The 26,087-nt window shown below is 38.7% G+C and overlaps 1 protein-coding gene across 21 annotated transcripts in view; it reads left to right on the top strand.

Moving 5' to 3' along the window:
* Positions 1–20,400, top strand: part of DPP4 (dipeptidyl peptidase 4) — an 83,054-nt gene extending 62,654 nt beyond the window's left edge. For 18 of the 21 annotated variants that reach the window (XM_074009306.1, XM_005573318.4, XM_074009303.1 and 15 more), the window contains 7 exons: positions 344–538; positions 3,005–3,059; positions 3,637–3,736; positions 6,472–6,536; positions 17,252–17,324; positions 17,590–17,663; positions 19,263–20,400. In XM_074009306.1, the coding sequence (XP_073865407.1) occupies positions 344–538; positions 3,005–3,059; positions 3,637–3,736; positions 6,472–6,536; positions 17,252–17,324; positions 17,590–17,663; positions 19,263–19,364 (664 nt within the window). In that variant the 3' untranslated portion in view covers positions 19,365–20,400. The remainder of the gene's footprint in view (positions 1–343; positions 539–3,004; positions 3,060–3,636; positions 3,737–6,471; positions 6,537–17,251; positions 17,325–17,589; positions 17,664–19,262) is intronic. The other 3 variants (XR_012421165.1, XR_012421163.1, XR_012421164.1) reach the window with 1 other exon arrangement.
* The last annotated feature ends 5,687 nt before the right edge of the window (positions 20,401–26,087 follow it).

Raw genomic sequence — 26,087 nt, 5'->3', positions numbered from 1 at the left:
ATTTTTTTTTTTATAACACAACTGCCCTTTCTTAACTATTAGAGAAATTATTTCTTTAATTTCCAAGATTATGTTTACTTTTTAAATATTGGCCTATGAAGTCTGTGTTTGATAACTATCTTCAAAGACAAAACTGACAAGTATCTTTGAAGGAAATACACAACCATGGTAGTTGTATTGCTAAGTTTTAGAGGACTCATTCTGGACACCCCATAGGCTGGCACAGTTTCAGGCTCATGATTGGGAAGAATGCACAATTCTTGTTCACGGGGAAGAGAAATGTAAGCATTCCTCATTTGATTCAGGAAAACCATGAAAGCTAACAATTTGGTATTTTTCATAGGTATGCAGGCCCGTGTAGTCAAAAAGCAGACGCTGTCTTCAGACTCAACTGGGCCACTTACCTTGCAAGCACAGAAAACATTATAGTAGCTAGCTTTGATGGCAGAGGAAGTGGTTACCAAGGAGATAAGATCATGCATGCAATCAACAGAAGACTGGGAACATTTGAAGTTGAAGATCAAATTGAAGCAGCCAGGTGAGTGACTAGGAGATGAAGTCAAAGGTCATCTGATTTTTTTTCCCCTTTAAAATTTACATTTTAAAGCTGTAAAGTGTAAATAATTTAAAGTGTTCTGGGATGTATTTGTAATCTTTTATCTTTACGGTAGGTTTTAGTGAAGATGTTATGTTTAGATAAAAATATATTACATTATAGATTTATATGAAGTTAAAAAAAAAAAAGCATTTCCTAAATTCATCTCTGTATGAGACTCTAGAAAGGGAGTTGGCATATGTCCTACCACCTTCTAAGAACAGAAACTCAAAATTCATCAGACTCGGGGACAAACTGAGGGATAAATGTACCCTAGTAAACATCTGACTAAACAAGCCAAGCCCATTCCTTCACAGTCAAGAATAAAGAGAGGACTTCAGTGTACATTTACATCACAGGCAGTGACAACTATGAAGTCCTAGGAGTAGCTCCTACAGTCTGGATGAGGGTGACTCTGCTATTTTGGGAAAATTGTGGAGCATAGCCATCATCGGTCCTATGTATAAGGGCTCTGATAAGTATGAACCACATCTCATTCTTGTGCTCTTCACTTATGGGACTATAAACAGATGTGATCTGACTCAAGAGATGTTAACAATGAATGATGGTTACTCATAATATGCATGTTACATGGGAAGTGCTTTACCTACAGGCATTGTCGCTGAAGCCCTGAAAGGTGGGTTTTCTTACCCCATATTTTAATTAAATAAATGGAGACTATTAGGTTAGGTACCTTGCTAAGGTGAATCAGGATTTGAAGCCAGTCTCATTCCAACTCTTATATTTAATTACATTCAACTGGTATGTGGGAAATGTAACTTTGAGTTTCTATAACCAACAGCATGGATGTCTGGGGAAGCATAATTGGGAGGGTGGTTGAAAACGATGTTATGAAATCATAGACTAGGAAATGCAGAAGGATCCATGAATGATTAAGTAGATGGAGAGAGGAGATGACAATTTATTAGGGATTCCTGAGTGAAAGAAATTCTCTTTCACTAAAGTTAATGATTAGCTATTTTCCTTAACAATTAAAAACTAGAGATTTAGAATAAATGGGATACGTTTGTTCAAGAGTGAGGCTTTGATATTTTAAAAATAGACATGTATCTATCCAGATTGCTCCCCTGTGAGAGAGGGCATAGTTTCCAGGGCCTCTCAAATCTGACTAACGAAAGTCCTAAAATTACAGAATTGAAGATCTACTATATACAACCCCAGTTAAATAAGTAATGAGAAGTAGTGTGTTTATACAGTGGAACACACTATTGCAGCAACTAAAAAGAGTTAAGCATATAACAACATGGATGAATCGCATATACTGTTGAATGATTACAAGATCCAATTTATATAAAGATAAAAACCAGGCAAAAAAGTTCAGTGAAATTTTTATGGAATTCAATAAAAGAAAAACGTTTCCTTTTGTCCCTTTGCAAAGAGAGAAATGCCTTAGAGGCTTCTGATAACATGCACAGGCCATGATTTCAAGGATACGTTCACTTTGTAAAGGTTGATCAATTTATACACGAATGATCTGGTGCACGTTGCTGTATGTCTGCCTCCTTCAATTTTACAAAGTTTACATGGAAAAGATGAGTTGGAAACGGTTTTAATTTTTTTTCTAACACTGCTTAACTTAGGGCAACCTAGGACATATATCATTATGTGAAAACACAAAGACTCTCAAAATCAAGATAGGTTAATGCAAAGGTCTGCAACCATCCACAATGCTAAAAATTTGAGTTTCATTTATCAGGTATTTTTAAGTAAAAAAAAAAAAATTTCTTTTGATGTCAGGCTAATATTAAGAAATAGGTGCATAAAACATTTTTCTTATTTCTTTACCTGGATTCCAATTCTGAACACAGTTTAGTGGCAAAGAAGACTTCTTAATCCATCAAGGAAAAATTTATTTTTATTGAGTGCATGGTGCTGAGCTAACTAATCAACACCCAGCATAAGAAGGGATTTATTTAGAGAATGGTGTTTCAGTTCTCAGGTAGGGGGCCCAGAGACATTTCTAAGCCCTACTCAGAAGTTTTTCATGCCCTTATCTTTCTCCATTGCAGGGGCAGACTCTCCCAAACTGAAAAACATCTGGAGAGATTTACATTCAATTATGTAAAGAAAAGTGCATCTGGGCTGCAAATTTTTATATAAAGCTGTGAAAAAAACTGCCAGGATTTGTTTTCTGTGAATCGTACACACACACACACACACACACACACACACAATTTTTATGAACAACGAAAGTAAACCATGTTCATCTGGATCTTAGGTTAAAATGATAGATATTTATCTTGGGTGTTTATTTGATTACTGGCAGCAATTTTTAGTCTCAAATAGAATGAAGCAGAGAACAAATGGCAGGGTTTCACATTTGTGCCTTATCTAAGTTTTCTATACACAATGCAGTACTGATCTGTGGACTTTTTCCATGTGTTTTAGACAATTTTCAAAAATGGGATTTGTGGACAACAAACGAATTGCAATTTGGGGCTGGGTGAGTAGTTGACTGATGAATCTGTATGCATTCGTTAGTGAATATCACTCAGAGTAGGTTAATTTATCTTTCGTATATACATATTTGGAGGTGAAAATCACATGTATCAAGTCTTAGGTCTCTGGGCAGTAACCCTACAGAATCTCCACTGAGTCAGGCTTACACCTTTGTTTATTATGATGAGCGAGGGAGGTGAGGTAGAAAGAGCAAGAAGGAAGGAGTGAAAGGGAGGGAAGAGGGAAGGGAAAAAAGGAGGGAGACTTTTTCTTATGCATCAGTCAGTAAAGATTTCGTGTTATTGTTTTTAAATATTCTATAACTGGTACCACCCAGTCACTAGGGTCAGCAAATTTTCCATATTTTCCCCCGTATACCTACCCAGAAAGGGATCAGGGCTCTGAAAGTGTAGTCTTTAAAGATACTGTCCAATTAAGGCCAATTTAAGCCTCCTATACCATGCTTTTTATCTCTAAAGAGGCACAGTATATAAAGATGTGAGAAATGTGGAAACTGCGATTCGCTTACCATATGTCCTTATTCTTTTACCTCCATAAAAATAACTGTTTCCATTCCTTAGTCATATGGAGGGTACGTAACCTCAATGGTCCTGGGATCGGGAAGCGGCGTGTTCAAGTGTGGAATAGCCGTGGCGCCTGTATCCCGGTGGGAGTACTATGGTATGTAATTGCTGCCAGGTACAAAGAGATACGGAGCGTTGACCTCAAAATGCCAGTAACAAAGCCATTCCTTTCTGAGTTTCAGTGTTTTTACAGCGAATAATAGGCTGATTCATCTTAGAGGTTCTTTTTGGATACCTATAATAAGATGATCTCATTTATTCTGCTATTGTGCAAAGCTGGGTGGTATATTTTATTACACATTTGGTTTTTTATCAACAAATTCTGTTTTCCAAATTTCAAAACAGCCCCAATGCTACATTTCTACAGATAAATCGTTCCTTATCTTTACTCTAATTTGATTCTTGGGTTTCACATATTAGCAGAGTGAGAGAAGTGTGTATCTCTTTCCCTTCAATTAAATGTCAAATATAAGTAGGGCTTTGGATGGGAAGAGGAGAGGAGAAACAGTGGAAATACCTATCGGAGGGTTGGTTTCTTTTTTTCACTATCTCTTAATAGGTGAAAGCTACTCTAGAATATGCTCTTGGTCATTAAGAGACTATTATTTTGCAAGGCATCGTACACCTCTAAGACTGCAATTCTCAAAGGGGAGGGAGTGAGCGATGGAAGATGAGGGAGGAGGGAAGAGTCAGGGGTGGTAAGGAGATGAATGATTTTCCTGCACCTCTTCTGACCCCATCTGAAGTCTTCTGTCTAGTGTAAGAAAAGAATGGTTGATGATGAATAGCTCATTAAATATTTTATATCCAGAAACATGGTAGTACCCAGAGGAAAGACTCTTAAAGTCTCTCCCAGTCAAGATAAACCAATGTAGAAATATATTTCTATCTTTCTGTTAAGAAAATTGGAGGGCATAGTTATAATTTGATCTACACACAATGAATTTGTTTTCATAATATTTCTCTGCTTGATATTAATTGTTCTGTTGGATGGCTTGTTTTTGGAGACCTCTAGTGGTCAATAAAATAATGGAGTAAATCTTTGTAAGTTTAAAAATATGAAATGAGAAGAAAACTTCATTTAATGTATATAGACCAACATAATACATAGGAATTGTCTAGAGTTCTTACATATGTGTAAATTTAAACAATTTTATTCAAAGATGGGACAAAAGGAATACATAAATGGTATTTTAAGGCATATTTTAAAAAGTTTACAATTGCATTGTGCAGTATTTTTTAAATGTTATTTTTAAAATTTCAGATCTACTTATACACGTAAACCTGGTTACCATAAATAAGAAAGGAGTATTGTGTTCTATGACAAGCAGAATTAAAGTCTGCAGCTACCTGGAGGAAAATGTGTTTTGCCCTTTAAGGTCATTTTCCCCCATCTAACATACAGCCTGAGATATTAATATTTAAATACTAAAGTTAAAAAAGATACGAGCATTTCACGAAGATCTTATATTTCAAAGTATCTTTAAAAATATTCTATTTTTATATTAGTGTCCTTTAAGTACATAAAATTACATATAGTCGGTTTTCATGTTAATCAAAATGATAAAATATCACTGTTAGTAATTTTGGAGGAAAATATTTTGACTTTCATAGAAATGGCATAAAGTATACATATGGAGCAACTAACACTCATTAGTGTAGTTTCTAATCTACAATACCAGTCATTCAAAAAGTGTTAGAATGTTGAATTTAGATAATATACCCACTTTTAAAATTAATGGAATTGGCTTTGAAATACTTGTAAATTATAGTGAAATTCAAGCCACTAACCTATACAGCACAATGGCAAGATAAAATTCTTAGACTTTTTAGCTGTAATCTGGTCACTTAAGGAGGCAGTTTTCAAAGCAGTTATGTCAGGTTTTTAAAGTTTATTGCGATTTGGTCTCAATAATTTTTTTTTTTACTGATATTTTAGGCCAAATATATATAATGTATCATTTAATTTTTTTTAAATCAGGCAAAATATGTTTAACTATCCAAAATAACCAAACCAATTATGCAACCTGTTTTTCAACCATATTTATAGATAAAAGAGCTTATGTCATTTCAGCAGACAGATATTAATGTAATCTGTTTCACAATGCTCAACTGTTATACCACAAAAATTGAGGCTTCACCACAAAATGAGAGAAAACAAATGTTTAACTTGCATTATGATGGAGTAGCTGAGCCAATGCGAGGATATATAGCAAATAAATGATAACTGAATTATTTCTTTTTATTATAGTGAATTCCAGCCTGACCCCCAAAATAAAATATGATTTAAATCAGCAACTAGTAATTGAACATTATTAGGGGTCTCCAAAAGGAAATAGATGATCATAAATCAGGGCACATACTTGTATTATAACCAAAAAATTTCAACACAATTGAGGCATTAAGTGACTTCCTAACTAAAATTCTTTGAGAGGGTCATATGATAATGTTAAGATCCCTTACCCCTTAGCACTTCACATTTGACTTTCCTGTAGGTGGATTATTGATTGGATTTTAGATCATCTGGTTTGATCTCCCTTTGCCCCACTGTAAGGGGAAAGTGAGAATGGGTTAGGGCTGAGTGTGGAAAGGTATGAGTATGCAGGGAGCTGGGAATTAGCATCTCTGGCTATATGAGCAAGGCAAGTAAAAAATTACCTCCCATAAGCTGCTTTAGCCACCCTTTTCCTTGTTCATAACCACACAGAGATACTTCTGAGAGTAACTCTATATTCCTATACATGAGTGAAGACATATGGAAACACTGAAGTGGCCCATTAAAAGCAAGAAAAGTTGTTATTGTATGAATTAAACTTTTTTTTTCTTTCACAGATTCAGTGTACACAGAACGTTACATGGGTCTCCCAACTCCAGAAGACAACCTTGACCATTACAGGGTAAGAGATGAGGACCTATGCCTATTTTATAACCTATTTATAAGTGGTTTAAGAACCTTCTTAAGTGTATCTATTCTAGAAAATATATATTTTTATTTCCAACAAAATTCTTGTTAAAAAGAAATAACACAGGTGGTTTAGAGATACTCCAATAGCTTCCCCTACTATATTCTGCATAATTACAGTCTTTATCGTATGCTATATAGGTCACAATATGCATTCATTTAGAAATACAAAGCAACATCAGATAATTACTTTAATTATAAAATTTCAGTTTAGAAAACCTATTAGAAATTCAACGTATTCCTTTAGAGCCCAGAAGACTCTCTAAACCTTTAGCTATATATTGAAATTTCTTACAGTATTATCATAAGATGTATATATGAGACTATAATTTTCTTACTCATAGCCAATTATGTACGGTTTTGTTCACACAAGATTTAAGTAAAGCAGGTGAGAGGTAGGTACAGTTGGGCAGTACCCTTAAAAAGCCCTAAACCTAAATCACTGAATAGCATCCAACAGGCTGGTTGCCTGATGGGAGAACCAGTGGGCAGGTTGCTCTGCAGATGGGCTATAGCATTTAAAATATGGTGTGGGTGCAACTATCATTGACAGCCCCCATGTGCTAGTGTAGATGCCACGGCAAAGCCAGAGCATTGTCTTTGGTGCCACATTGATGCAGCTGGAAGTGCTAGCATAAGTACTAGGGACCCTTCTGGCACTTTGATCATTCCAAAACTTTGCTGATTCTGTTTGTCATGTTAGGTTGGAAAAAAATTGTTTTAAAACCCTGAAACTTACAGCTGACAAGGTAAATCATCTATGATGTTTACATTTTCCAAAGAATGTTCACAATTTTTTCCAAGACAGTGAATTAAAGAGAAAGAAAAACAGTAAGAATAACTTAAGAACACAATTTCTTCTCATCTGTGTCATGACTTCATATTAATACATTGCTCTGAGCAATATCCTTATGTTTTTGTAAGATGTCATCACTATTACTATGGATGCTGAAGTCATCTGATCAAAACACAGTAAAACTCAAAAGTTTCTAGTTTTGCAAGACAAGTATAGACAATTTAGTTTTACCAATTACTTTCAGCTTAATGAGTAAGGGGTGTGTATGTGTGTGTGTGTCTGTGTGTGTGTGCGTGTGTGCAGGGAGCTGTGATAGCAATGTTTTTGTGTTAGTGGCTATATGACGGTTTTCCTGTCTGTTTATCAGTTAAGATAGAAAAGTAACAATCTGCAAAGTGAGATGCACAGATCATCTACCCCTACAAAAAAGTCCCATAATTACATTGTCCCCATTTCTGCTAAGGGTCGCATTTAATACTTAGGGCTCAATTCTTCCCATTCTTTCTCCTCCACCTCCCATAAGCTGCTTTAGACACTCATTTCCTTCTTTGTAACCACATTGCTATTGTCATATAACCTATCTCCTTTTACAACAATAACCCGATTTGTCTCCCCTTATCCTGTCTTCTCACACTCCAGTCTACTGCGCACAGAGCTGGGAGACTGACTCCCACCCACAACATGTTCATGGCTCCTTCTTGTGTACTCGACTAAGCCCAGTCCTCACTCTTTACCAGGTGTTCGGCGCCCTTCCTACAGTAGCCCACTTTGTCTGGAATGCTTGCTGTTCTCTGAATGTTTCCGTGGCTCTCCCTTTTGTGCCTTTGCCCTCTGCTCCTTCCACCTGGAGTGTCATTTCCCCTCCATCTCCACCCACTGAGAAACGTATACAGCCCTCTCAGTGGAGTAGCATTGTCTTTTGAATCCCCTTTTGATAGTTTCCTTGTATATCTCTGAATCCTCAATTTTATTCCACCTTGAACTGATAGGTATCTTGTACTGAATTTTCCCCTCTTCAGTACTGTTAGCTCTTCAAGGTATACAAGCTATTCAACATTGTATTCTTTGCCTTCCCCTTTAGGGAGTATAAATCCCCAAACCTTTCCTGATTTAATTTAAACACTTTTTGAAGGGAAACATTGTTATACAAGAATTTCTCCATTGCCGCTTTCATTTTCCAGTTCAAATTTTCTTGTTAACGACCCCACCAGACTACTTAAATTTGATTGTCAAAGAGTTTTCTCCTAGAAAATACTGAAAGTTCCTGAAACATTAGAGGTGTAACTGCCTCGGATCCCAATCCCTCACTTGAACATGGTGGATGATGAATCCAAAACGTTCTTTTAAAAAGTTATATTCTAAAAAGTGGAGGCTGGAAGCACAAGATCAAGCCCTAACCCTCACATCTAAGGAGGTTCATGGCACCTACCCTACTTCCTCAAAGAACATCAGCCAATGGGGTATTTCCCCTTCAACCAGCCCTCCCTATATAATGAGATAGGATAATTGGCTGTAGTCTGCCATTTCAACCTGCATACATTTCCAGTCTTTCCTATAGACTCCTCGTTCCCACATAGATCCCCCTCTTCTCCAGCTCTACCCCCCACTGCGGTGGCCATTTCCATCTCCCCCTTTAGGTGTTCGCTGCATGAGGTAGTTATGTAAATAGAAGTCACTTCCTCCTGCCAATGGCAACACACGCACACTGGGTGCACAAAGTCACTCTTTCACTTCACTGCACAGATGGCACCCGAGGACTGTTTAATCCTTCCACGCCAGGAGTCGGGTTTTCTTGGCACAAAATTCATTGCTGGCAATGGACACATTAAAACTGCCAGTACCAGGGAGCTAAAGGTTCTCAATGTGTTACTAAGAGGAATTATTTGGGAGGGCGATAGTTAAGGTGGGCAGGATACAAGTGAGGCAAATGCACTAACTGAATTGTCTCCACCGTGGTAAGTTGCTTCCTCCGAAATGTGGAGAACTGAATCTATGTGGAGAACTGAATCTAAGTGCCTATTTTTGGTGCACAGCAGGCTTTAGAATAAAGCTGCCCTCCTTTGTTTTTTAAATGAGCCTGTGCTTTTGTCTCTGGCAGGAATACATTCAAAGATTCTATTTTCCTCCAAGGCCCCAGCTGCCCCTCTGGACCCCATCTTTTACTTTTCTTTCCCAGGTTGTTTTTCTTTTCTCCTCTCTCTCTCACTCACTCTCTCTCTCTCTCTCTCCCTCTCTCTCCTTCTCTCCCTTTCTGTCTTCCTCCCATCCTTTTTGAAAAGACAAAGGAGACAATTCCTTAGAGGATTTCACCACCCTGTGCATTTCAGTGGATCAGAAGGAAATATTTTTAAAGCGGTTCACATTTAGTCTGGATCAGTGACTCTTTTCAGTACACTGAGGATTAGGAATGACCAAAGTGTGTAACAAGTAAGGCCTTGATCTTTGTCCATGTTTTCAGGTAAATAGCCACTGATACGGTGGCCAGAATTATAGCCTCTGGAAGAAAATGCAGTTTTTAATAAAACTCAAATAAGAAAAGGATTTATTATTAGGTGACTGTTGGTCTGGATTTGGAAGAATTTAGAGAAATCCACATCACCAAGAGAAGCACATCACGTGAAATCAAAGTCCCTCTCACCATTGAGGAAAGGGAATTAAAGAGCCATTTGCATACATGAACGGAACAGGCGGGGATGCCATGTGCAGTTGTTCAGCCTGTGCCCTGCTGAAAGCCAGACCACGCTCCATTTTCTAAGGCACACACCTCCAAGGCTGTGTCAAACCAGATGGAGCACCCTTTCCTATTCTTTCAAAGCTGCCATGTGGATTAGGGGACCCTGAGACTAAGGCTTAGACCCAATGCAGTGACACAAACAGTGACTCCATAAGACTCTTTTTGGAGATAATCATCCACCTACTGGCAAGAGGCAAGGGAGAAGCACTTTCAAAGGATATCCAGACCTCAAAGAGGAAAGGAGATGTTCATCCCCCCTTATCTCAAGGAGCTGATACCAGAAGCTCTAAATGGGCAGCTAAAGTGGAGGGGTGACAAATCTGAGCTAAAGGGCAGTATAGCTCTATGGAAACATCTTTTCTGCAATGTGTCTCAGTCCACAGCAGACAGATATGGTGACAGGTTTGAGCAAAGGAACCAGATCCAAAGAGGCAACCCTCACAACCAATGTCAATCAGCAGACAGCAGCTGTAGCCACACCTTGCGGAGTGGCCTCCTAACAGTGAGGAATGGTCTCTCATGTGGTCAGTCACAGGTCTTTTAGTCAAACTTGTAAAAAATGTTAACATGTGGTAGACTTTCATTCACCCATTCAAGGTGCCTGGCGTTTTAATCATTCAGAAGTTTATTCCTTGTCAGTTAGAGAAAACAGTATTTTGGGAGAGAAATAAAAGACAGTAGGAAATAAAAGATGAATTTGAATATGACAAAGTAGCCAATATGTATGAAAAAGACTTGTGGTTTTCCAGTTGTGACTATGAAGCCCCAGGAATTCTATACCTTAGGAGCATGTAGGAAGGGGAAGGGGAGTAGCCGAGAAGTTAGGGTTTCCCCTTCTCCACTCCCTAGCCAGAGGGGATCTAGTTTCACTTTTTTTTTTTTTTTTTTTTTTTTTTTTTTTTTTTTTTTTTGAGACGGAGTCTCGCTCTGTCACCCAGGCTGGAGTGCAGTGGCCGGATCTCAGCTCACTGCAAGCTCCGCCCCCCGGGTTCACGCCATTCTCCGGCCTCAGCCTCCCAAGTAGCTGGGACTACAGGCGCCCGCCACCTCGCCCGGCTAGTTTTTTTTGTATTTCTTAATAGAGACGGGGTTTCACCGTGTTAGCCAGGATGGTCTCGATCTCCTGACCTCGTGATCCGCCCGTCTCGGCCTCCCAAAGTGCTGGGATTACAGGCTTGAGCCACCGCGCCCGGCCTAGTTTCACTTATTTCATTCATGTTTTCATTCATTTATTAAGTGCTTCTATGGCAAGTCATCATTGTAAGCTCTTTACATGGGTTATCAGGTTTAATTTTCCTCCCGATCCTCCGAGGTAAGTACTGTGTTTCTATTTTACTGACACAGAAACTGAGGCACAAAGATGTTATGCAACATATTGATATTGAGGGTTAGAAAAGGGAGAGAGGGCACTAATCTGAATCATTAGAGAAAGATTTCAGAAGATGGGGAGGATGAGCATGATGTTCTCAATAGGTTACACATTGGGGGGAGGCAGATCAGCACAGTAGACAAATGAATAGCAGGAAGAGTGGTTTTCTGGTGATGTGTGAAGCAGGTCCAATGAACTGAGGGATAACAGAAGAAGGGCTCTGAGAAGAGCAAGCCAAATGCTGGCCAAGAAGGCAGGACATAAGCCTGGGGAGGGGATGGATTTATGAATACACACAGAAGTATCAGATCAAGGGCAAGGGAAATAGGACCCAAGTCCTGAGCCTTGTTGCCAAGAGAAGAGGGCAGCCTGGAACACACAGAAGGGACTGATTTAACTTGTAGAGGAGATTTATTTTGCATTTTGCTCAAAATTTGATAGGCTTTTGGCAAGTGTATGAAACAGTCATAGATTTGGCAGTCTTCTGCTAGCAGATTTGAAATGTTCAATCCTTAAGAACTGCTGCATCGTTAGGTTATGCAAAACAGGGTGCAATTTTGTAAATATGCCATCTTGTACTGATTTGACATTTGTTCTATTATCCCAGAATATGCCAAAGGGAGAGAGACCTTCAGATTTAAGCCAAACCTTAACTTGTTTGTTGAGTGCTGATAAAATGTTGACTGCTGTGTGATCTTTAAAGAAGCCAGTGTTGCTTGGTGAGGCCTGAGGTAGAGCCCCCTGTCTGGGGTTGATGGGAGCTCTCCTTGGCATCCCATGAGTACAGTTGTTTGATAGATGTAAACAAGTAAAACATCTGATTTAGTGAGTTGAGTTCATTCTTTTCTTAAACATTTTCTGTGGCCCCTGTTGTGGCATTAATGGTGCTTCCCCAAATGGCATCATTTAATATTAATTATGGAGCTTTGGTTACAAGTAGGAGAATGCACAGAGCAAGCCGCTAAACCCAAGGTCATATCTTACTGAAGTGCTGGGTTGCTGTCCGTTAGACCCAATGACTGTGTGCTCTTTCTATAAGATCTTATAAATGGGAGGAGTTGTTTGGTTGTGATGTCAAGTGCCAATAGAATATGACAGTAAGGGACATGGGCTTTTGGGATTAGGCCAACATGTCCTCAATTTCTGTGTCAACCACTTACCAGCAGTATGAGCTTGAGGAGGCTACTTAACCTCGCTGAATCTCAGTTTCCTCATCTGGATAATGGGATAATCAGACCTACCTCACAGGGTTATTGAAATCATTAAATGAGATGCCTGTGCCTGCCATGAAGGAAGCTTTCAAAACATGGCAGCTGCCACCACTATTATCTCCAGGAAGCAAAATGTCCTTATGGTTCCTAGATGGCACTAGGGGTAGTTTAAAAATTGTTATACCTTCTGTTTCTCATAGTACTCTCCTCCTCTTATCAGCTCTCTCTTTTAATTCAAAAATACAAAGATTTATTTGTTGGAAGGTAACTGAAGAACCAGCATGATCCAACGAGCAGCTACAGATGGTTCTTCTTGGGGACTGAAGGAAAAGCTCCTCAGAGATGCTGTGGAGTCGGCACTGCCACTGGACCGATCCTTCCCACTTCTCCTTGCCAGGCTGTTGCTGGCAGCGGGGCTCTCCGGAAGTTTCTAGCCTCAGGAGAGTGCCAACTGCACCACCATTGCATCCTTGCCCATTTATCACTCTGAGTTTCCTTTTTAGTAGTTGGTGATAGACTATTCGGCTTCTAACTTAGTCATCCATTTCCTTTTTTATTTCTGTTTCCATGGATAGGCAAAGAGGGATTATCCTCTTTTGGTAGGTTAAAATAGCACAATTAATTTTTTTCTAATCATTAATCATACCTTAAATTCATGCCGGTATTTCCTTTTCTGGCTTTGTGTGTTACCTTTACAGCTTCAAGTGTGCCATACAGTGGACTGTAAAGGGTGTTAATTGAGAAGCCAGGGTGCACAGTTGAGTAGGGAATGATCAATGGTTCCAGAGGCAAGGTGACACAGCTGCCTTTTTCTGGGGGAAAAATGTTCTGTGTAGCCTCAGAGCCTTAAAGTGGGTGTATGTCTCTCGGCTGCCTCTCTCCCTCTCACAGAGAGGTCCCTCTGGAGGCTTCTCCCAGTGAGCAGGGGAAGTGCGCATTTGAAATGGCACACTTATCTTGCAGTTGCAGGGGAAGCTTTTGTTTTATTTTTCTCTTGCTGCATTAAAGTATTTGTCTTTCTTTCTTTGTAGTGTAATATTGTTAATGTAAAACAATTTGCATCATGACACTTTTATCACAGTTTTCGTCTTTTTCTCAGTATGTTGCATTTCTCACCATGTCTAGTTCATCACAGCTACAGTGTGTACATCACAACATTTATCTTAGGCTCAGGGTTTTACTTGTTTATAAAAATTGTCTTCTTTCAGCCTGTATTCACTCCATTTAAGAAAAAAAAAGGCAGCCAGAAACTGTTTTGGTCCAAACTCCAGTAGTTATCACATTCCTTGCTAACTGTCCTGCGTATTTATATGTCTCCTAACTATTACTCTATGTTTCAATGACATTTCTCAGTTTCATGGCTCGGGGAGGTTGTAGGAGCAGCTTTTGCTTTTCAAGCTGCCAAGCAAGGCAGGCCGATGAGGCTTTTGGAGGTGAGGTGAGGTGGCACAGTTGTATATTTGGGTCAGGTCTGAGTGTTAAAGTTGACTGTCTTCTGCGAGCAAAGAGCTAAATTTAATTTGGAGAGAAACAAGGAGGCAGGAAGTCAGTGCAGGCTGAGAGCATGGCTAACGGAAAGGATCACCAAAGAGGACTCACACGAGAGCACCTGGACCTGCAATTCAGGCGATTAATGTTCACAGTCAGTACTCAAGCCTCAGCCTTTCTTGTCTCCAGCTTTGAATGCTGCACAAAACTGTCTTTTAGGGAGATTTATTTTGACCTGTTCCTCTCTGAAGGACAGAGAATTGCTCAGAGTTCTATTGCCCCATTAGGCTATACGTCACTTGCGTAGTCACAGAAAATGCCTCCCAAATCACCCAGGGCTGTGCAGAGCAATCTCTCTTCTGATTAGCGCAATCTGAGAAGGCATGGGGTCTTAGGAGGATCTCAAAGGATACCCACTATTATTGTGCACTTCAGATTCCAGGACTGTTAATTAACATTTTATTTCACACTGTTTCTTTGCCAGAAGGTCACATCATAAACAGCTTGGAATTTTAGTAGAGACGCAGCGCAATGTAGGAAGTAAAAAGGACTTGCTGTCAGACTTTGTCCAGCTCTGACACTTGCTGTAGTTGTGACCTGGTGCAGGTTACTCACCTTCTGAGTCTCAGTGCCTCCATCTAGAAAGCAGAATTGGTCTAGACCTATTTTAAGTGAATATTGCAAGGATTAGATATAACAGTGCTTTTATAAACCCTTATTTATATGTGATGCTTAACACAGTGACAGGCACAGAGTAAATGCTCAATTGAATGTTAGCTATTATCATGAATGGCATGGTGTATGGATTGAAAGTGGGCAAAACATATCTCAATACATTTCAGAATGAGCATATTTTATTCTGCCTACCACAGCTGATAACACTTGATTCTGCAAAACTAGGACCAAATATAGTGGACACTGCAAGTGCTTGATAATTTATTTCATTTACTCATTTAATTGATAAATATTTAGCATTCTCTTAGTTAAGAGTAATGCACAATATAGACAAATCTTTTTTCTTATGGATCTTATCATTTAGTGGAGTACATAATAAGTAAATATTGATTGACTAGATGAAAAATGAATGGAGGGATGAATGGTGATGTTGGGATGGATGGACCGATGGATTTATATTTAGATGTATTTATCTGAGACATCTTACCAGACAAAAAAGTTTCTCAAAAATAAAAGGAGTCTCACTCAGGTTTTTATTCTGAGAGTTCATGAGTAAAATTCTCAGTTTGGGTGAGAAATGGAATATGGTCAGAACAAGTAGGAACTAGCCTGCACAGAAGAGGAAGCGCATTTGTTTTAAGCCTACCAGGCCAGGATGACCTTGGGACATTCAGTCAACTGAAACATTTTGGGTGGCTCTGTCCTGAAAGTCAGAGATAAAATGTCTTTTTTCCAGAAACACTGTTAAAGAATTCTCACATCAGCATCAGAAATTTAACCCCCAAAAATGCTTTTGCCATGCCTCTTGGTTCCTATAATTGTGACAGAGTAAGAGGAGTTACAGGAGCCCACCCTTATTTAAGGTGAATACATTCCAAGACCCCCAGTGGATGCCAAAACTGTAGATAGTACCGAGCCCTCTATACATTATAGTTTTTTTCCTCTACATATATACATACCTATGATAAAGTTTATAAATTAGGCATTATAAGAAATTAACAATAGTTAATAATAAAATAGAACAATTATAATGATAAACTGTAATAAAAGTTAATTGAGTATAGTCTCTATTTCTCAAAATATCTTATTGTACTATACTGCAGGTAACTGAAACCATAGAAAGCAAAACTGCCAATAAGGGGGGACTACTCAATTCCAATTTTATTGAAATCAAAGCTCAAAGAGCAGCGTATCTCCAGTTGCATAGCTCACTGATATTGAAACTGGAACTTGAATACAAACACGGTTACTTTAGCCCCATTCCCTTCCTGCCAGGCCACCAAGGTTCCCATCAAAAATATAAGCTGATATGAGCTACAGAGATATCTGTGAAATATAAACCTTGGCTTTCATAAAGTTGAATTTGATTCACCAAGGTGCTGCAGGACCAGCTGGCTGCTTTTAAACCCATGGAGATGCTGCTGCCCCTTTCCTGCCCAATCCATAACAGGACCATCAAAGTGGACTCTAGCTCACCCCCTCCCAAAGGCACTACAGTATTTTGTGGCATTTTTACCTTCATCCCAACTTTGGTAAATATCCTCAAAATTGGATGACCAGCTCTAAATGCTTTCAATGGCTTTTTCATTCAAAACTCCTGACCCTCATTATAGGAGCCCTGGCTCAGGCCACATAGCAGTCTCAAAAAGCTGAGTTCCCAAATTTTTTTTAATCCTATTTCCTTGACTAATTTGGGTATGACTTGATCTAATAGTATCTCCTCTAATACACAGAATGAGGCAGACAACAACAACCCACTGATTTTCTAAGGCCATTTTTGATCTTTTTTACCCTCTTCCCCTCCCATATGTTACATTTGCCTAGGTTTTTAACATCTGTTCCCAAAGAGGTAATATTTGCTTTTCATTCAGAGCTTAGCAATGTGGACCAAAGTTCACATGACATATTGCAGAGTATGTTTAGTTGCAAATGCTATGTACAGGCTCTTTGAAATGTAGCATGTATGGCACCATGTGACACATGGTTGCCATGGCAATACACTTTTTGGCTGAACTACAGCAGAAGCCCATGGAACATACATTGCTAATATGAGACTCTGCCCTGTGCTAATGCATAGGACACAGCCAATCTGGGATCTGGGACTCAAGGGGTTTTGCATGCAGGCTGGGTGGCAGGTGCCCTCTTCCTGCATGTTCAGGGAAGATGTGGCATCCTCCCTTCCAGTCCTGTCTCCTAGGCACAGGGCATGCTGTGCATTCTGCCATGCATGGAGACAGCATTTGCTTGAATATCGGTTTGCTATATTTTGTATCAAAGGGGGCCCCAGCTGAAAACATTTTATTTTGTAAACTGAAGTGAAAAATCAGTTTATGGCAGATCCTTTTTTGAATAATGACATTCTTTTTCCCAATTCCAGAATTCAACAGTCATGAGCAGAGCTGAAAATTTTAAACAAGTTGAGTACCTCCTTATTCATGGAACAGCAGATGGTGAGTTTCAGTTAATTAGACTTTTTAGTATCACAGACAGGTTTGCAATTTCACTACTGACAAAACAAAAGCATGAGGGGCAAGACTGTTACATTTACTTCAATAAAACAGTGTTGCTTTCCACAAGTCACTTGTCTTGGGCTAAATGGGATGCTGAGTCCTAGAACTTCAAACGGTCCCTTTCTTCTTGTGCCTTTCCCACCCCTTGGTACCAGAAAACTGGAGCGGCTATTAGCTACTTTATGTTTCCTTTCTCTCCCTGCAGATAACGTTCACTTTCAGCAGTCAGCTCAGATCTCCAAAGCCCTGGTCGATGCTGGAGTGGATTTCCAGGCAATGGTATAGAAAAACTTTGTGCAAGGGGAGGGAAGTTGCTGGTGGGGTATAGTTTCCTCTTTCTGGGCCAATTCTCTTAGCAGTGCCAGAGACAGGACAGAATAAAAACATTAAAGCAATTTTTTTTTTCAACGTGAAGTCAGAAGAGTGGTATCCTTGAGCCATGCACAGAGTGATGTTCAATAATATTAGTGAGTTTGTGGTTAAGAAGCACAATATTGCGTATCCTGGGAGTATCAACACACTGCTCTCCTGTTCATGTGATTGTTCAGTCTCTCCCTATTTTGATTCAGAAGTAATCACTTATTCAGTAAATGTGTGGCAGAGAAATTCTAAAGTGAAACCAGCATGATAATAGCTCAGCTCAAATATGAAAATCCATTTCTGTCTGGTACGTATTACTAGCCATTTGAACAACAGTGGGATCTTAATAATCAGCATGCTTCAGTTTTTGCAATTGCAAGGTGATCTTTTGTTAAATAACCACAGTTTATTAAACAATTAGGATTGTTTTATAAAGTCAGAAATGGCTAGAGCTGTTGTTTATGCAGAGGATATTTCTGGTTATTATGTCAAATTCATTTTCTGCATTAGAGATTTTCAGATGAAGGAAAAAATACGTATTTTTATGTATGTATGTATGTATGTATATGTATTTATGTGTCCTCTAATGCACGTGATCTGCTATGTGCTCAGTTCAAATGGTGCCCAATGCATAGGAGTGGGACAGTTACTTGATACTGAGAAAAACTGGCTATCTTTTGGGTCAGTGCTTTATAACAGTTTGAAGTTTATTTTTCTACTATTAAAAGGAAAAATACATGCTACTTAAATTAAGCTTTTTTTTTTTTTAAGTTAACTTATGTCTCCGTAATTTATGTTTGCCCAGTAATGACTTCCCAATTATTTAATAAGGTATGAATTGATAAATTTTTGCCCCAGATCATAAATTCCTTTTACATAAATGTCAAATATACAGATTTTTAAAATACCAGTTTAAAATCTAAGTGTTTGCAAATAATACATCTGACTTTTGACTTCACTTCTATTAAACACACATATGTAATATTGAAATAGATTTTTTTCTAGTTTCTTGGTGCTATATATTAGGCAACATTGCTTTTAAAAATCATTTATTTTAATACAGTTTATCTTACTAGAGTATACAGAAATTTAACACTTGATAACACTCTAATTAAAACAAGTGGGCTTAATGGGATAAGCATTCCTTCCTATGCATGGTGTATTTCTAAGTGACCTTTGAGTCAAATTTGGAAATGGATTGGGTGTTTTAATTAAAATTTACATATCTTTAAAGCACTATTCAATAAAGCCAAATTCACAGTGAGTTCTCTCAGCACCTGCAAAAGAGGATCAGAGACTTTGCAGGACAGAACAACATGCCCTGGAAAAGCTCTGGGGGAAAATTAGACACCCTCCTTGACCCTGTTTCAGTTCATAAACTGCTTCAGGAATTAAAACACTAACACTCTGTTTTATACCATGTATGCTCGTGAGAACTCATTTGAATTTACGTTTTTTTTTTTTTTTAAAGAAGACAACTAACTTCCTAATTCTAACTTTTTTTCTTTCTCTCTTTAGTGGTATACTGATGAAGACCATGGAATCGCTAGCAGCACAGCACACCAACACATATACACCCACATGAGCCACTTCATAAAACAATGTTTCTCTTTACCTTAGCACCTCAAAACACCATGCCATTTAAAGCTTATTAAAAGTCATTTTTGTTTTCATTATCTCAAAACTGCACTGTCAAGATGATGATCTTAAAAATATACACTCAAATCAAGAAACTTAAGGTTACCTTTGTTCCCAAATTTCATACCTATCATCTTAAGTAGGGACTTCTGTCTTCACAACAGATTATTACCTTACAGAAGTTTGAATTATCCGGTCGAGTTTTATTGTTTAAAATCATTTCCGCATCAGCTGCTGAAACAACAAATAGGAATTGTTTTTATGGAAGCTTTGCATAGATTCCCTGAGCAGGATTTTAATCTTTTTCTAACTGGACTGGTTCAAATGTTGTTCTCTTCTTTAAAAGGATGGCAAGATGTGGGCAGTGATGTCACTAGGGCAGGGACAGGATAAGAGGGATTAGGGAGAGAAGATAGCAGGGCATGGCTGGGAACCCAAGTCCAAGCATACCAACACGAGCAGGCTACTGTCAGCTCCCCTCGGAGAAGATCTGTTCACAGCCAGACTGGCACAGTTTTCTGAGAAAGACTATTCAAACAGTCTCAGGAAATCAAATATGCAAAGCACTGACTTCTAAGTAAAACCACAGCAGTTGAAAAGACTCCAAAGAAATGTAAGGGAAACTGCCAGCAATGCAGGCCCCCAGGTGCCAGTTATGGCTATAGGTGCTACAAAAACACAGCAAGGGTGATGGGAAAGCATTGTAAATGTGCTTTAAAAAAAAACATACTGATGTTCCTAGTGAAAGAGGCAGCTTGAAACTGAGATGTGAACACATCAGCTTGCCCTGTTAAAAGATGAAAATATTTGTATTGCAAATCTTAACTTGAAGGAGTCCTTGCCTCAATTTTTCTTATTTCATTTCTTTGAGTGTCTTCATTAAAAGAATACTTTAACTTCCTTGGACTCATTTTAAAAAATGGAACATAAAATAGAATGTTATGTATTATTATTCCCATTCTACATACTATGGAATTTCTCCTGGTCATTTAATAAATGTGCCTTCATTTTTTCAGAAGTAATGACTTGTGTCTTGAATCAGACCTAAACCCCACTGGCATATGGACACATTTATCTAGAAAGACTCTTGTTTATTTTGTTAGTAATCTCTTGTAAACATGGAAATAGTCCAGCTTTGGTAAAAAATTAGATATATAAAAATGTGTTAAGCTAAATAGTTCATAGGTTTTTGCCTAATAATATGCAATTCTCTTATCATAAATACATATAGCTTTTGAGAAATCAAATATTTTAGTTATTTATATCATACACAATTTATAATTTTATTGCAGGGAACTATGATGAGGCTCATATAAGAACAAATACGATCAGAAATATCATTCTGGCAGTTCTTATGGCTCAGGAGAAGTAGTCAAGTCAATTACTTAAGTGGTTGACTAATTATTTGTGGTTGACATTAGTATAAAAATAAAAGCATAATTTTTTTTTTTTTTGAGACGGAGTCTTGCTCTATTGCTCAGGCTGAAGTGTAGTGGCATGATCTCAGCTCACTGCAACCTCCACCTCCTGGGTTCAAATGATTCTTCTGTCTCAGCCTCCCAAGTAGCTGGGATTACAGGTGCATGCTAATTTTTGTATTTTTAGTAGAGACGGGTTTTTACCATGTTGACTAGGCTGCTATGTTGACTTTTTACCTCAGGTGATCCGCCCGCCTTGGCCTTTCAAAGTGCTGGGATTACAGGCGTGAGCCACCATATCCGACTGAAAGCATAAACTTTAAATGCTGAATTTGGCCTAGCAAAGCAATGTCTAGATAACAGAAAACGTCATTTTTTTTCCAATTATTTGCAAAACAGCCTCATTTTAAAAAATTTGACTTTGTGAGTTGAAACTTAGCTTCAGACCATTTGCTAGACAAAGTTTTCCCAGACAGGGTGAGCTACAGCATAAAAACCTAAAAATGGAAGAAATGGAAAAAAGAAATCTATCAATTCAACATAAGACTGATGAGTCATGCATAGGCATGGACAGTGGATTGTGAAATCCATCTTCAACTACAGCTTCAGAGTGTGCCATTGAGTAGCTTCACCTTAATTAAATCTCAACTCCCACTCCTCCACTGGAACCACAAACTGACCTTCCAGTCTGTAGGGCTCTTGTCAAAATTCCGCTCCTTAATACAGTTCAATCATTGTGAGTAGCTGGACCAATATTTGCAGAATTGTATATCAAGAAGCAGTAGTAATATATGTTCACATCCTGGACAGCATTAATGTTGACTAGGCTGCTATGTTGACTTTTGACCTCAGGTGATCCGCCCGCCTTGGCCTTTCAAAGTGCTGGGATTACAGGCGTGAGCCACCATATCCGACTGAAAGCATAAACTTTAAATGCTGAATTTGGCCTAGCAAAGCATATTAGCAAATTAAATAGATGTTCTTCTTTTATCTTAATTGAAGCCAGACATTGTACATTGTCAGATATTGTACAACATCAGATATTATACAAGCCAGATATTATAATCATAATATCTAAGTCAGATACTATTTAACATTTGTACAATATCAAAATAATATAGATTAATATTCCTTTAGTTTCTAAGCATGAGTATTTTCTCTGGAGCGAGGTAATCCCAGCACATATTTTTCAGGCATTGAAGGCTGCAAAAGGTAATGATGTGAGTAAAGTCAAAGTAGTTTTCATTTGACCCTCATAGGACAAGTTTTCTTTTCCAATGAGAGTTTTAAATTAGCTTATGGAAAAAGAAGAAAATGGACAAATAAATTAGAGATAATCTGAGAATAAGTTTAAAACATACAGGAACCAGTCATATCACTAAGATGTGCAGACTTGTCTTGATATTCATAGCTGCAGCCTCTGCAGACACAGGAATGGCTAAGACTCCTTTCATAAACAACCTGTGAGAGTACACCAGGGCGCAGAGGCACACACCCGAAAAGAAGGGAGAAATGGCTTACATCTCTTCTATGGGTACAGGGTTTGTTTTTTAAGTTTCTATCAAGATTTTTAGAAAATCACTAGGAATTATTTTAACATGTTTTGTTGGAAATTTTGCTAAATATGATTACATACCTTCATACTTTCTTAAATATCAGGCACAGAATATAATTCAATGCATCCTTGATAACTCAGAGCCACTACCATATAAGTTAATGAACGTATTGGGCTTTGTGTCATTCTGCATACTTTGTTTCTTTTCTTTTTTCTTTTCTTTTTTTTTTTTTTTTTTTTTTTTGAGGCGGAGTCTCGCTCTGTCGCCCAGGCTGGAGTGCAGTGGCACGATCTCGGCTCACTGCAAGCTCCGCCTCCCGGGTTCAGCAGAATGACACAAAGCCCAATACGTTCATTAACTTATATGGTAGTGGCTCTGAGTTATCAAGGATGCATTGAATTATATTCTGTGCCTGATATTTAAGAAAGTATGAAGGTATGTAATCATATTTAGCAAAATTTCCAACAAAACATGTTAAAATAATTCCTAGTGATTTTCTAAAAATCTTGAAAGAAACTTAAAAAACAGGCCGGGCGCGGTGGCTCAAGCCTGTAATCCCAGCACTTTGGGAGGCCGAGACGGGCGGATCACGAGGTCAGGAGATCGAGACCATCCTGGCTAACACAATGAAACCCCGTCTCCACTAAAAATACAAAAAAATTAGCCGGGCGTGGTGGCGGCGCCTGTAGTCCCAGCTACTCGGGAGGCTGAGGCAGGAGAATGGCGGGAACCCGGGAGGCGGAGCTTGCAGTGAGCCGAGATCGCGCCACTGCACTCCAGCCTGGGCGACAGAGCGAGACTCCGCCTCAAAAAAAAAAAAAAAAAAAAAAAAAAGAATTTGTTTCTTTTCTTATTCGCAGGTAGTCACTGAGGCTACCGGTTCCACTTCTTGGCATTTGTTACTTTTGCTCAAAGTTGATGTGAGAATACTGATTTGTAAGACTACTAGATTTGCACAATATTTACGATTCAATAAACTCTAAATAAAAAACATACCAAAACGCAAGCATGGCTTTTTTTCCATAAGGTAAGAGGATTTTGTTGGTGCACTCTGTGGCAGTTATTTCAGTGGTGTCCAGGAACCCTCTAGTGTACATCCTGAGTGACCTAGAGTGTGTATTCAGGATGTCTGAGGGATACAGATGATTGAGAATGACAGACAAATGGGGGTTATAAAGTATAACATCACAGCTGGGTGCAGTGGTGGCTCACGCCTGTACTCACAGCACTTTGGGAGGCCGAGGTGGGTGGATTGCCTGATATCAGGAGTTCGAGACCAACTTGGGCAATATGGTGAAACCCTGTCTCTACTGAAATACAAAAAAGCAGTTGGGCATGGCAGTGTGCTCCTGTAATCCCAGCTACTCGGGAGTCTGAGACAGGAGAATCACTTGAACCCAGGAGGCAGAAGTTGCAGTTAGCCGAGATCACACCATTGTACTCCAGCCTGGGAGATAGAGAGAGACTCCATCTCAAAATAAATAAATAAATAAATAAATAAATAAATAAATAAATAAAGTATAACATCACTATCTCATGAGGAAAGCTCACAGCATGGTATGAATGAACCAATGTTATGCTCTGTAGAAATGTATCATCTTTCTGCACGGTCTTCTTTCTGTTACAATATTAACATTTACACCCAAGAATTTGAATTAATAGATAACTTCCTTACTTGAGAGAATAACATTTTTTTTTGGTTGCTTGCAGGCTTTAAGCCTCAACAAACTCGATAAATTCTTATTCTATATAGCCTTTGATCTGAACCAACTCTTTCAATTATTTAAAAAGCATGTGTGATTATGGAGTGAAGTGTGACCATCCAACAATCAAAACCCTTATTTATTGTTTAAGCTTCTTCTATCCAAAGTCCTGATATTTGTGACTCACGAGCAAAAAAGGTGTTGCATTGGGTAAGTTTGGTTTCCAATGTTAATAACAGAAAGATTGGTGGCAAAGAAAATGTAACACATTAAGCAGAAATATTAATCATCATAACCTGATTCTGGTTCCATGAGCCAGAATGAATAACCTGATAAGGAGGAAAGCGGTCACATCTCACCTCCTGCTGGAGACACAGTGCACTGCAGCTGAGGTCAGATGGACCTGGGTTAGAGTCTCAGTACCACTACTCACTAGTGGGAAACATTTAAAGAACAATACTTAGCCTCTTTGAACTCCAGTGTCTTCATTTGTAAAAAGTACAAAAAGACCTACCTTACAGAACTGTAGCATTGCTATGAAGATTTACATAGATACAATGCCTGACACCTTCCTTTCACCTTTTCCCTCCTTCTAGTAATAACCATTTAGCTGCTGCTTCTTGATGGCTCCATAGATTACACAGATTCTCGCCTTGGTCTTCTGTGTCCTCGGGTGCTGGGCACTTGAAGGTACTCATTAAGCATTTGCTGTGTTCCAATATTGACATGTCAGTGACAATTCCTTTTGGATTTGTAATCACTCTTAATAAACTGAGCAGCAGAATCTCCTGGTATATTTCACTTATTACATCAAGAGCCTTTGCTGGCTGGGTAAACAGCAGAGCACAGATCTGGGCTCTGGAGAGTTACAAAAGGGACAAAACACCAAACACCATCTCTACCTTCAAGGGGCTTATAAATAAATGGAAAAAAGAAGTCACATGAAAAAAATATGTAACTCTACACACACCAGAAGGCAAGAGGATCCAGACAGAAAGCTGAGTCCAGGGTGAGAATGTAGGGTAGGATTCAAGGGTGAGCATAGAGAAGGTGGTTTCTGGATTATTATGAAGCAGTCATTGTCTGAACTGTGTACCATGCTTAGGTTTAACAGTCTCAGGCTTGCTGTGGACGCTGTGCTTTTCAGAACACTTTGTTTTTTTTCAACTACAACAATATACACAAATATGTGTAATATATATATATAGTCTCCATATATAAGGGAGTGCACTACATAAAAGTAATTACAATAAAGCTATTGTGTCTGGAGTTACTTGTTAGGTGCCTAAGGAGTATACTTGAGCCTGTTTCATTTCTACCCTAATACAAATTTATACATCACTCATGAAAACTTAGTTTTGTCATCTGAGAGTCATCCTGGAAGGGAAATTCCTAAGGAGACGATTCCACTGTTTCCCCACTATATTCTCTACTGTGCTGCTCTATTAATCATTTCAAAATTCATTACTCAAAACTCTTAATGGGTAAAATTCCAACAATTCTAGGATAGAACTTAACATCATTTGTAATGTCTCTGACTTGTGTTTCTATCTTTTCCTACAAGTCTTCACTACCCTTCTAACACTCCACCATATTGGGCTGTTTGCTGGGTTCCAAATATGCCATACATAAAATATGCCAGGCTCTAGTTATGCCATATAGCTTTACTTTTAAATTTCATCTTTATTTCAATACTGACATAGGTTTGAGAATCTTTGCAGTTCCGGTGTTGCTGGAAAAGGGGTCCTGATCCAGACCCCAAAAATGGGTCCTTGGATCTTGCAAAGGAAAGAATTCAAGGAAAGCCATGGCATAGTGGAAGAAGCAAGTTTTTCAGAAACTGCTTCGTTACAGTGTGGGGTATCCTCAGGAAGTAAAGGGAGGAATGCCCTGTCCTTTGTCAGTGCCTCCACTTTTATAAGGAGTTACAAAGAGCTACAATGAAACTTGGAATATGCCTACATGCTCACTGAAGGCAGGGGCCTTCGGTGCGACTGATATTACATGACACTTAATCTTTTAACCTAA

This window comes from Macaca fascicularis, chromosome 12, assembly GCF_037993035.2.
Source record: "Macaca fascicularis isolate 582-1 chromosome 12, T2T-MFA8v1.1".
NCBI classification, from domain to species: domain Eukaryota; kingdom Metazoa; phylum Chordata; class Mammalia; order Primates; family Cercopithecidae; genus Macaca; species Macaca fascicularis.
This window is presented reverse-complemented; position numbering and strand designations above follow the sequence as displayed.